Below are 14013 nucleotides of genomic sequence, written 5' to 3'. Positions count from 1 at the left end.
ATATATATATATATATATATATATATATATATATATATATATATATATATATATATATATATATATACATATGTGTGTGCGTTTCTTAATAGGAACTTGTTGCATAGGAAACATGGGTCAAATGATGCTTATTATTGTATCATTCTGATTTCATAGGACTGAAAATTATTTTCTATCTTGTAATATTAAATTGGACTATTGCCAACATTGGGCTTTGGTGTCAGGGAACTCACTGTAAGCTATATTAATTTAGTTATTATTTTTTTTATTTTCCACATAAAAAACATATATTACTTATACTTTTATTATCATTTTTTATTACCTTAATCGAATCCTTCTGAAACATTTTAAAATTGTACTGCGTATTTGTAGAATGTTCATATAATTGTATATTTAACATTAAATGAAGATAAGAAAAAAGATATAGTATTTTCTCTAGAATTAGATAATAACAATTGTATTTCTTTTTCTTCATTTTTTAGACCAGCCTGACAACTAGAGGTAAGAATAGAACTTGTAATTCACTGGAATAGCCTTAATAAAGAGCTCGCCGCATACCTTCAATATTCATTTCTTTGTTTACAAAGGTTCATGGCTTAAGATTTAATTGCTTTTTTATAAGAATGGTTTATTTAAACCTTAGATATCATTCTTCGAGAATCAATAAGTAAAAATTTTCTATTTAAATCATAGTTATTTTACACGAACACAAAAAAGTATTGTTCGTTCGATACGCTTGACGAGGCTTTAGCTTAAGAAAGCTAACTGATTTGGATGAGAAAAGAAATTACATAACAAAATATAAATTAAGATAATAAAATATCTCTATATGAATCACTATTTACCATTATTTTAAAATAAATTACACTTAATTAGTCCTTGACAGATAGAATTAAGATGAAGTCACATCCACTCCCACGAACAAATAGGGCGCAAAACCTTCTCTACCTAATAGTGTCTTTTTAACCAGTTAGGTACCGATGGAAACACCTTACCCCTATAACTCTTGCATATACTAATCAGAATTATGATATAGAAATCTTCGAATAATCTTGCTAGCACACCATACTTCCATGTGGCTAAATCAAACAGCAAGCCTTAAAAGTCAAAGTCATTTCGCCTGAGGCATGTGAATCAGCCCATGGCGGGGTGGCAGACAGGGTTGCCAGTTTGGCCTTTTTTCCGGCCAAAAAAAACTCAAATTTGACCTTTTGTATTTAAATAGGTTGGCCTTTAGTAATATGAAAAAAGCCGAGCCTTAAATACTATATTTTTTACCTTTTTCTATTAATGGGTTGACCTTTTAAAGCCTCTGTTGATTAGAAATTGACCTTTTCTCATTTAGAAAACCTGGCAACCCTGGTGGCAGAAGAGGTAACGAGACTAATTGTATTTTCGTCAATGGCAACGTGTGTCACATTTACTTAATGATTTTTATGAAAGTTGATTAAAACTAAACATAAATAGATCATAAATAAAATAAAACGTAGAGGAGAAAAAGAAAATGGGGTGATTTATATTGATTTTAAATAACGTAGCTTAAGTTAGCCGTTGTCCAAAAAAAGTAAATTTACGTGTAGTTAAATCTTTTATACAATATAGATGAATTATTCATCTTATATAAAGTAACTTTAATATCTTAGTAAGAAAATTTTTCAACTCGTATTCCACAATGACAATAAAACAAAAACTTAAATGTAATAAGTAATTAAAAATTATGCTGAAAATAACAAGAAAATATATGTATTTTAATCTATCATAATTTTCACATTTATATAAATAGCGACGATAATATTCCTTACTATTTAGTTGACATGTTGAATACTTAAGAGGGAAAATGGCCAATAAACTTTTACTCCAGCACCCACTCTCAGGGTTGCCAGGTTTCCCAAAAGATAAAAGGCCAACGTTTGATCAACTGCACCTTTAAAAGGTCAACCTAAGAGTAGAAAAATGCTGAAAATATAGCATTTAAAGCTAACCAATTTCAAAAACGCCAAATTTAGGTATCTAGCACGAAAAAAGGCTTAATTTGGAGTTTTCTGTCTCGAAAAAGGCCAACCTGGCAACCCTGCCCACTCTTCACACGAACGCAACCAGAGGGTGTACGATAATTATATATATGATCAAGATCTAAGTGGCGGTACAGTTCAGTGAACGCGAGTATTATTACCTTTTTTTCTTTTGTTCCACATTTTTGTGACATTAGTAGAAAATATAAGTATTATAATTCTAGTTGTATGCTTATAGAAAAAGACTAGGTTGATTAATATAAAATTATATAAGTGTATAAAATACTGGAGAATTAACTCTCTCTCTCTCTCTCTCTCTCTCTCTCTCTCTCTCTCTCTCTCTCTCTCTCTCTCTCTCTCTCTCTCTCTCTCTCTCTAGTACACCCATTGAAGCAAGTAGGTAGCTATAATATGTATATATATATATATATATATATATATATATATATATATATATATATATATATATATATATATATATATATATATATATATATATATATATGTATATATATATATATGTATATATATATATATATATATATATATATATATATATATATATATATATATATATACATATATATATATATATATATATATATATATATATATATACTGTATATATATATATATACATTTCTTCAGATATTAGTAAATAACAAAAGTTTTAACAAAACAACGGTACTGAATTATTAAAACGCGTAATATTAAAACTCCTACAAAACTGAAATTCAAAAAGAGTTACAAACAACATTTCTGAGAGAGCCTTTATCTATCTATTTTTATTTTACGTTTGACACTTATGCATTGTTCAGTCAGTTCTTTCTTTTAAGTTTAGTTGGTTTCCTTTTTGTTTAGTTATTGATATTACAAACTTTGGAAGTTTTGTTTAGTAAATTAACAGTAATTTGGGTTTATTTATATATATATATATAAAAACATGTAATAACCTTGTTATAATTATTTGTAAAAATTACATATGACAACAAAACAGATTGAAAACATACAGTAATTTTGTTCTCACCGATTTTTTCATAGATATAAAATTATTTTCAATATATTAATAACGCCGTACTTGATTTTACATGTAAAAACAACAACAAACACAACAACAATAACAACAATAACAACAACAATAACAACAACAAACACAACAATAATAACAACAACAACAACAAACACAACAACAATAACAACAACAAACACAACAACAATAACAACAACAACAAACACAACAATAATAACAACAACAAAAACAACAAACACAACAACAACAACAAACACAACAACAATAAGAACAACAACAACAAAAAACACAACAACAATAACAACAACAACAACTACAACAACAACAAACACAACAACAATAACAACAACAACAGCCGTTTCTAGTCCAATGTAAGACAAAGTCCTCTGACATGTCTTTGTTCATATCTGGGGTTAACCCAATTTTGATCACAATGGATTGGTGATGGTGTCTGACTTTAGTTTGATCGCTCACAGCAAACCAACCTAGTGTGGGTGGCTCTGATTCGACTAGTAAAAACCCTTTCACAACGTTAAAGTATTCCCATTTGAATGCTTTACAAATCACTGTATACCTAATGCTGTTGACAACGAAGGAAATTCCATCACGCTAATTTTTACTTAAGCTAATATTCAACACAATTGCCATTCGTCTGACATTTCAATAGTAATATATATAAGCATTGATCTTCTCAACACTACCTCAGTGTCAAAGAAAAGTTTACTTAAACACTCAATTAGCAATAGTTAATTCTGATTTTACCATTCTAAACTATATTCTAGATACTACCGCTAGAGAGTTGTGGGGTCCTTTGACTGGCCAGACAGTACCATATTGGATCCTTCTCTCTGGTTACGGTTCTTTCCCTTTGCCTACACAGACATCGAATAGTCTGGCCTATTCTTTACAGATTCTCCTCTGTCCTCATACACCTGACAACACTGAGATTACTAAACAATTCTTCTTCACCCCAGGGGTTAACTACGGCAATGTAATTGTTCAGTGGCTTCTTTCCTCTTGGTAAGGGTAGAAGAGACTCTTTAGCTATGGTAAGCAGCTCTTCTAGGAGAAGGACACTCCAAAATGAAACCACTGTTCTCTAGTCTTGGGTAGTGCCATAGCCTCTGTACCATGGTCTTCCACTGTCTTGGGTTAGAGTTCTCATGCTTGAGGGTACATTTGGGCACACTATTTTATCTACTTTCTCTTCCTCTGGAATTGTTAAAGTTTTCGTAGTTTATATAGGATATATTTATTTTGGTGTCGTTACTCTTAAAATATTCTATTTTACCTTGTTTCCTTTCCTCACTGGGCTATTTTCCCTGTTGGAGCCCCTGGCCTTATAGCGTCCTGCTTTTCCAAATAGGGTTGTAGCTTGGCAATTAATAATAATAATAATAATAATAATAATAATAATAATAATAATAATAATAATAATTATGCTTACTTTAAAGAGTATTGTAACTATGATATTGTTTTCGGTTTTCTTCATACTACGAGAGAGAGAGAGAGTGCGTCATGGCAGTTACAAGGAACCACTGGGTATGAGTGGGTCAAGTTACGATAATGCCCTCAAGGTCAAATATCCCTAGCGAGTTCGCGGAAATTTACACATGTAGCGTAGCTTGATTGTACATTTTATAATGCTTTTTTTGAATTCAACAACTGCGCTTGTCCATCATTGTTGTTATTTTCTTCCATTTATTTCAATGCAGGAGATTTGATAAGTATTGTAAGGACAGTGAGACAAGTTTATTTACACAGTATTCAGAATATATTTTAGGAAAGGTAGTTACATCTAAAAAGAGATATAAGCTGATAAAGATAATCTAAAATTCATATACAAAATATTCTTTTTTAGATTATGTAAAATGAAAAACAAATAAAAAGAATGGAAAATGAAACTCACGAAAATACGACAATTCAACGAAATTGTACGATAGCTTCGAAACCTCAAGTCGTTACTGAGGCTTCAACATTGGACAGTATTTATGGTGGTGTTTGTCTCGTTACTCTTACAAGGCTACGGCCGAGATTTGCGGAATTAAGGCGATTTGAGTGAATATTCGATGAATTAGCAACAAGATATTAACGTGGAATATCAATTTACGTGTTAAATTCCAGTAGAAGTTGCGTAAATACAGTCCGGTGAGGCTGTAAGTCCCCCTCCCCCGTCGCATTTTGTGGTTATTGTTTACGGTAGATTTTTTTTTTCCGCCATGTCCCAATGGACCGGGCCTATATCTATCGCTTGGAATAATAGACAGAACCAATGAATTATGAGGTGTTCCTTGAAAAGTTGCAGGAAGGGAACCGGAAAAGATTCGGGACGAAGCTGAAAGGTGGTTCTTTGGACCTGACGAACCGCCTTGATTTTCAGACCTGAAGTGGCCCCCTGGTCCAGGACCTTATAGTAACCCCTCCCCTTCCCTGTTCCTGTTGCACCGTGGGATATATTTGATATAGAATTCAATTAACCCCGAATTATATTGAGGTTACGAGCTTAGGGTAAAGGTGGTTCTTTGGACCCGACGAACCGCCTTGACTTCCCGATCTGAAGTGGACCTCTGGTCCAGGACCTTATAGTAACCCCTCCCCTTTCCTGTCGCACCGTGTTATATGTTTATGATATAGAATTCAATTAACCCCGAATTATATTAAGGTGACGAGCCTAACCTTTACATTCAGCAGCCCTATAGAGTCCGTAGATTGATATGGGCCGGGAACGATTCTTCGAGTTCCCCAAGGTTATAGTCCCCTAGTAGGGTTTTTGCCTTGGCCGCTTGGAACGGACTGCAGAATACTATGTGAAGATGGAAGTGGACATAGCCGAGGTGTTAGCGGCCGTAGACACCCTCTATGACATCCAGACGACAGATCGACAGAAGCACGACCAAGCCTCCCAATGGCTGCATCAGCTGCAGAGATCGGTGAGTATGGGGTCAGTGTCTGGCCTTTGTTACGTCGGTTCTTTCCCCGAGATTCATATCGAGCAGTACTGTATAGTGTTTGGGTATATAGTACAATAGTGTTCGAAGAGAAATTGGGGAGGTGTGTATGTATGATAGCGGCCACCTGTATGTATGATGATGGCTGACTAATAATTCGCGGGGTGTATGTATGATAGCGGCCAACTTTGTTTGATTACGGCTAACTTAGAATACGGCAGTGTAAGGCGGGTCACAGGGGCCGTTAGCCCCCCCCCCCCCCCATAAGGCAAGTAGGGAAGGATACAGCTTGTAGGTTATGTTAGCGGGGAGAGTTTGTTAGTTGATGACCATTTATAATCCACACGGGAGGAACTGGCCGCTTATATACAATGGCTCTGAATACGGCAATGTAAGACCCCCCCCCCCCCCCTTGATAGGTAATCAGCTAAGGACACAGCTTGAAGGTTAGGTTAGGGGGGAAGTTTAGGTTAGTTGGTATGTTCACTGGAGGAACTAGCTGCTGAAATACAAAGGCTCCGAATAGGTAATTATTTACCCTGGTATATACCGTTTCTAGTTGACATTGAAGCCTTAATTTTCCTTGTTAACCTAATCTAAGGTGCCATATCTTTACTCTTCTTAGAGCTTTATCCACTGCAAGGTCACATAATCAAATTGATGTAGGATGCAGAGATTTTACTAGTAAACATGTTTGTTTATCTGAATGTTCTCCGAGTAAATAGAGTAAATATACACTTAAAAGGGAAATGCTTCTTAGGTCAGATTTGTTAAGAGTGGATTTACACCCCAATGAATGAAAACACAGCATCCTTGAAAGGAATATGAGGGTTCTTTGCTAATAATAGGATACTGAATATATTTACTAAAGCAGGCTTTTTTTGTTCTAGGTTTGGTTGCAACAGTCAAGGATAACATGGTTTTCTTTTTCTTAATTATTAGGTACGCAGGCTTATGGAAATGCTTGTAGGAAAGCAGTTTTAGGCTTGTTACTTAAGAATAGGTACATTTTTACCTGTTTGCTGGTACTAGTAAACATCAAAGCTTCAGTTTCCTCCCTAACCTTACCTAAGACACTGTGCCTTTACTCATCAGGGGCTTGTGCCTCATGCACCCTCCCACTTATGTAAACTTCCCTTGAAAGACTTAGAAAGCTTTGTTATAAGAAACTGTACATTAAAGTGTATCCAAATGGGTCTATATATACCTCTTTAATATACTCGTATCCATTCCTATATGGTCTTTATAGTATTCCTCGACCATAGCTGTATCCACATTCGTCCTTGTTCTCTGACTGATACTTCAACTGCCCCTTTTATGCCATCTTGCTCTCCAAGACCTTCTTAGCACTCTGGTAATTCTTTTCTCCATCAAGCTGTCCAAGCTCTTCAAAGCACTCTGATGGTTCTTTTCTCCAGTTTTGCCTTTGGGGTAAATGGCCTCCAGGGCCCCAGTGCTGGGTCACAAATCAAGTGAAATCTACCACTTACGTTACTTTACTCCTGGCTAGTACAGTGGCAACGTGTTCGCCTAGCATTCGCATAGCAGCAGATTGATCCCAGGCAGTGACTGTAACTTTTAAGTTGTTCACTGGTAAGACCACTGCTGTGGTTGGGCACCACAGTTGACGATTGGGCTTGCCCGGCTGATGTTCTGGCGAGCATCTATTCTGATGAAACTGGAACTGAAAATAGATACCTTTACTTAATATAAGGGCAGTTTTCCTGGGCCTATCACACATGGAAACCCTACGCACTCAAGGACCTACAAGATCTTTTTGTCGTTTACATTCTTAGGTAATTAGAGTATCACAGTGCATTTTGTGATAATTGTCAAAAACCACGTTACCGAAGCACTTAGAAAGCAAGAAAGTGGTTTATTCTAGGAAAGCCTTAATGTCATTCTGGTGTCTAGTGGGAGCTTGTTATATATAATCTTGGGACCGCATATTTGAAAGCTCTAAAACTTACAGTAGACATACGGTACATCTTGGCTCCAATAACTAAAAGTCATCAGATGTCTAGTGAGACCTTGTTATATATAATCTTGGGACTGCATATTAGAAAGCTCTAGAACTTACAGTAGACATACAGTACATCTTTTCTCCAATAACTAAAAATCATCAATATATAATCTTGTGTTGTGTTGTTTGTTTGCTTTAGATTGCCAAGCAAGAAGCAAGACACAGGCTCTTGCGCGAAGGCAGCCTGTAAAATTGTGTGTGTAAAATCTTTTGATAAATTAATTAATATTCTAAACTCAATTGGATTTTTGTAAACATCACTTGCTAGTTTTGGGATATTCATGTCAGTGATTAAACTTTTGATCAACTTTCCGGTGATTGCTGACATAACAAATACGCTGTTAGCTTGTGACTTTAGGCCGGGGAGCAATGACATCATGTGTCAACCTATTTATGTCGACGTTTTGTAGTGTAAATAACGAATATTCATAGAAATAAACTTGAAATTCCATTAGAAATTTTAATAAATTTTCTATTTAGCGCTTAGTGTTACGTGAACGGATGACCCCAAAGTGCATTGTCGTTTCTTTGTAGGGTTAAAAAGGCAAAATAATAAAGGTTCCTTTGTTTCTAGACCTTTCCTTTTAATATGTTGGCATTTTTTATTAAGGTTATGTTATTGCATATCATTATTATATTATTATTATTATTACGTACTAGTTAAGCTACAACCATAGTTTTAAAAGCAGAATGCTATAAGCCCTGAGGCTCCAACAGGGAAAATAGCCCAGTGAGAAAGGGAAATAAGGAAATGGATTGACAATAAGAGAAGCAAAGAGCAATTAATATAAAAAAATTTATGATCAGTAACAACGTTTGAATATGTCATTTGTAAACTATGAAGAGAGACTTATGTCGACCTGTTCAACACGAAAACATTCACGGCAACTGTCTAATTAAGAAACTGAAGACTTTCTCATCCTGTGAGTTGTTTGACAGTGACAGTTTAACAGTAAATGAGCAATATGTGATATGAAATGTTGAATACTCTGAACGAACAAGATGAAATGACAGTGGAGGTCTTGTAGAGAGGGGGGGGCTCCCCTGCTGTATGGGACTGGGAAGACAGCCGTCAAATAAACAAACAATAGCAGCAGGAATAAAGCTATAGAATACTGTGCAATACTGAGTAAATTATAGAAGGAAACTGAAATTTTTTTTCAAGGGAAATAACTCGCGGTCAGTCTCCAACACCCCTCGGATAACTGAAACTACAAGGTTCAAGCATTGTGCTTAACTATTGTAAGATTACCTAAATCACTTGTGGGTTTTTATTCTTAACATTTCATTTTTATGTAATTCCATTTCCTCCCTACCTTGTATAGAATTTTTAATTTCAACATTACCTTTACTGTTTAAGAGTTTCTAAGTATGTATTTTATTTCTATTCTCTTTATAAGTGTTGAGGCTCTATTCATTCACTTCTGTATTTTCTATATACCAAGTAGAATAACATTGGTTGATTTGATCTTCTAAATTTTCATAAATAATGTATACTTCCTCCAGTATCTATCATGTTCAATTTTAATGTATCCCGTATTTTGTTTTACCCCGAAAAGTATTACTGGTTAAGAAATATTGACATGTAAATGTAGCTTTTTCTGAAGGGCTAGAAGCGTAGAATGAGAGTATATTACAATACTGTACTGTAATGCATAATGTTACTGTTCTTAAAATATTTTATATTGTTCATTATTTCTCTTGTAGTTTATTTCTTTAATTTCCTTTCCTCACTGGACTATTTTTCCTTGTTGGAGCCCTTGGACTTGCATCCTGCTTTTCCAACTAGGGTTTTAGTGTAGCTAATAATAATGATAATAATAATACAGCATTATGTTCTCATCAATTCACATAATTTATGTAAACTGATATTTTTTGCCTGGGGAGATTTCTTGACAGTAACAGATGTGTCCAATCTTTCAAATTAGCTTCCTAAAGCAAGCATCATTCATAAGTAAAGATATATAATAAGCTTCCTCATCACACAGGTACAAGCATGGAAGGTAGCCGACCAACTCTTACACACCAAGCGAGATGTCAACTCTTGCTTCTTCGCAGCGCAGACGCTGCGAACCAAAATACAGGTACTTTAGTTGAAATGTTTACTGCTGGCAATAGAATAGATTTAATTGATTGTTATCCTTTCATTTATCTGATATATCATTAAATTGTCTGTACACGAGTGTATTTACTTTTTCGTTATAAGATTTGTGTTTTGGTTTTTTAGTTGTATATTGGAGAACTCCCTCAAGAGACATGTGGCTCGCTACGATCACCAGTGCTGGATCATCTGAGCCATTTTTGGATTAGAATTTTTGGCTATAAATTTTGTATTTTTTGTTTTTTAGTTGTATTTTGGAGAACTCCCACAAGAGGCGCATGGCTCGCTACGGTCGTCGATGCTGGAACACCTGAGCCACATCAACGAACACACCTATCAGGGAATCGCTACGCAGCTGTGTGTTGCCCTAGCTGACTTAGCATTGCATATGGCATCATGGGAGGATCCCATCTGTAAGTGTTTGAATTTGATTGTGATCTGTCCTTTAGGTTAGGTAGTACTGTTCACTTGCTCATTGGATTTTTATGTCATCGTTATCATCATCTCCTCCTACGCTTATTGACACTAAGGTCCTCGGTTAGATTTCGCCAGCCGTCTTTATCTTGAGCTTTTAATTCAATACTTCTCCATTTATCATCATCTACTTTGCACTTCATATCCTCAGCCATGTAGGCCTGGGTCTTCCAACTCTTTGGGGAGCCCAGCTGAATGTTTGGTGAACTAATCTCACTTGGGGAGTGCAAAGAGCATGCCCAAACCATTTCCATCTACCCCTCATCATGATCTCATCCACATATGGCACTCGAGTAATCTCTCTTAATAGTTTCATTTCTAATCCTGTCCTGCCATTTAACTCCCAATATCCTTCTGAGGGCTTTGCTCTCAAATCTAAATCTATTGGAGATTGTTTCATTGTCATACCATGAATCTTGTCCATAGAGTCTATGTATTACTATGAAAATATTTTGATTTTAATGTCATAGCAAATCTTGCTATAGTACAGAAGGTCCTGAACTTACAAACTTAATAGGCTCCAAGAAGCTTTTAGTAAGTTAAATTTTGTTAAATTTTCCTACGGGACGTTTCAGCTGCAAAAGTCAACAAGTATTGCAAGTGTTGTCTTGCCTACTGCATTACTTTATATAATATTGTTTTGAGAGTATTACCCTCTAGTTAACTGCCGCTGTTTTATTTTTTTTTTTTTTTTTTTTTTTTTTTTTTTTTTTTATAGTAATAATGAAAATTGTGGTAACGATATCAAGCCAAGAAAATCTCGACACAAAGGTGCAGTACGAAATTATATTAATGCGTTTTTAATTTACAAAGGTAATTTTTATTTTTCAGTGGACCTTATTCATCAGTTTGGGCCAAGTTCGAGCACTCCCAATCTAGTTCCGCTGTTGGAAGTTCTAATCGCGCTACCTGAAGAGTTGCATTCCAGACAGCTCCGCTTGGGACTCAATAGAAGAAAACAGTTGGACGATTATTTCAAGCGAAAAGTTCCTAGTATAATAGAATTACTGGTGAGTATCTCTCTCTCTCTCTCTCTCTCTCTCTCTCTCTCTCTCTCTCTCTCTCTCTCTCTCTCTCTCTCTCTCTCTTTTTCATATTAATGTATGGTATTCATGTAATTGAGAAATACTTTAAGTAGAAGTTGTGATATGTGTTAGATATTGTATTTAGAAAGTACTGAATTTGTTACTTATTTTAATATACAATAATCCATATTGCTGTCTAATCTCCCTAAGATGAAATGTAAGGTCTTGAGGTAATGAGGGTTTTCTCTAATTGTCTTCATTGTCAATCACATAATTTTTTTCTGGTTAATCTCCTCTGCCAACGAAGTCGGAAGGATGTCACGTTTTAGACCCTGTTTGTGTTTGTTTGTGAAGAGTTTCCGGGTCACAATTTTAACCGTAGAGTAATGAAACATGCAGGGATTCACTGCTATGTAAAAAGCTTGAAATGATTAAATTTTGAAAGGTTAAGGTCAAAGTTCAAGGTCACAGTCGAGCAAAAGGTCGAGGAATAAGTTGCCGGGGCGGAGGTCTGCGCTCTACTGAGTGCCCCTCAGGTTTCATTCATGTTCTTATTCAATTTTCAACCAATAGTTTTCTTTGCATTATAGATAAGCTTTGAATTCATTGTGGAGCATATCCTATGTATCTTTATTGACATTGTGGTAGTTTGTTTCAATGGTTCTTTTCTTAATATTGTCATTGTTACTGCTGTTGGTAGTTATTGTGGTGTAGCCTATTTTCTTTCTTTGAAAGTTAGGGAATTTGTATAGGTTTTTGTGGAATTCAGGCCAATGTTGGATGTTTGGAGGTGCTATGTACTGGTTTAAGTTAGCCTTTCATTTGAGTAGAGTTGCTGATGATTTGTGGTTGAAGTAAGTTAAGCCTTTCACCCCCCAAAAGGACGTACCGGTACGTTCTTGCAAAACACTGCTAATTACATGTTTTTTATATATTTTTGATAATTTCATGAGAAACTTCAGGCATTTTCCAAAAGAATGAGACCAACCTGACCTCTCTAGGACAAAAATTAAGCCTGTTAGAGCAATCTAAAAAAATATATAGCCAAATGTGCTCAAAATTTAACCTTATGGTGGGGGTGAAAGGGGTGAAGAAAAAATTTAGATTTTTGTGTCTTTACTACCATACTCTACTAGCACAATCTTTATTCCTTTACGTTCCCTATAACCTTTGAAAAGTCATTGAGAAGATGTTGGAAATAATGTTATTTTATGATATTCATAAGGTATTTAACTTTTGTGTGATGTGACTGTAGTTTAGCTGTCATTGTGTCTTCTAAATATGTTACAACAATCCACGTTGGCATTCTACTAGTTCGTGTCTTGTAAAATTTGATTTTTTTTACATGCCTTTTCCTTTCATCTTTCACTGGTAGAATATTTTTTAAGTTCAGGGAAAGTTACGTGTACAAAATTGGTATACAGGTAGTCGTATATTTCCTAAGTACAGGGAAAGTTACACGTATGAAATATGTTTACGTTTGTAAAATCTAAGAATTTGATTAGAGAAATTTTACTATATAAATGTTAAAATGAAAGTGTTTTGAATGTGAAATGGATAAGATCATTGCCTCTTCTTAGCATGCATATAGATGAGGGGACATTTTTTATTTTTTTCGTCAGTGATTTTTTACTTTTAAATTTGCACAATTACAGACAGCATTTTTACTAGTACTGTACATGTACACGTATAATTATTATTGAGATGAATTCCTTTCCCAAAGAACCAACCTCTTATTTCAAAGCAAATTTATTCCCTTACATGAAGCTATCGGCAGTATGCAACTTCCATTATACCAATTATATTTCGTGCAAGACTTACGTTGCATGCAATCTCGATGTTAAGTTCTTAAATCCTTTTTGGTTCAAGGACAAATTTCAATTGGCAGCCGTTTAAAATTTATCATTTGGATTTGTTCAGTGTCTGAAGTTAATTCTATTTATGGTTCTGTTTTTTCTTGAATGGCATGCATGCATTTCACACCTCGCTCATGCGTTGGTCATGCTGAATGGTACTCTTTTTTCCAGGTACGTCATTATTGTTGTTAGGTTAAATTACCAAATGATGATGATAAACTTGAAAAGGGGAGAGTAGCTGGGTGCTTTTCAAGGCCACAGGCTTTCATGCAGTACTTGGCTATAAATAGTTGTTTAGTTGAGTACCATGGAAACTTTTTAGTTTTTTGTGTGTAGCTGAATGTTATGTTGGTAAACAATGTCAGAAAAAGAGAATTTTGTAAAGTTTAGTGATAGGGGTTTTGCAGGCACCGTATTGAATTTAGAACATGGTAATGATGTTAGTGTAAATTTTACAGGTAATAGATGCTTCACAAATTTGAAATTTCAACTACAAAATTTATGTAATCATAGTAATCCAAAAATAATTTGTAAAGTAACAAAA

The 14013-nt window shown here is 34.8% G+C and overlaps 1 protein-coding gene across 3 annotated transcripts in view; it reads left to right on the top strand.

Moving 5' to 3' along the window:
- Positions 1–5004: 5004 nt before the first annotated feature.
- Positions 5005–14013, top strand: part of Tnpo-SR (transportin 3) — a 28016-nt gene continuing 19007 nt past the window's right edge. For 2 of the 3 annotated variants that reach the window (XM_068359063.1, XM_068359061.1), the window contains exons 1-4: positions 5005–5972; positions 10002–10097; positions 10362–10527; positions 11420–11598. In XM_068359063.1, coding sequence (XP_068215164.1) covers positions 5856–5972; positions 10002–10097; positions 10362–10527; positions 11420–11598 — 558 coding nt within the window. In that variant the 5' untranslated portion in view covers positions 5005–5855. The remainder of the gene's footprint in view (positions 5973–10001; positions 10098–10361; positions 10528–11419; positions 11599–14013) is intronic. The other variant, XM_068359062.1, reaches the window with a different exon arrangement.

The sequence above is a fragment of the Palaemon carinicauda genome, chromosome 35 (assembly GCF_036898095.1).
Source record: "Palaemon carinicauda isolate YSFRI2023 chromosome 35, ASM3689809v2, whole genome shotgun sequence".
Classification (NCBI taxonomy): domain Eukaryota; kingdom Metazoa; phylum Arthropoda; class Malacostraca; order Decapoda; family Palaemonidae; genus Palaemon; species Palaemon carinicauda.
Note: the sequence above shows the minus strand (reverse complement) of the source record. Positions and strands in the feature narration are given on the sequence as shown.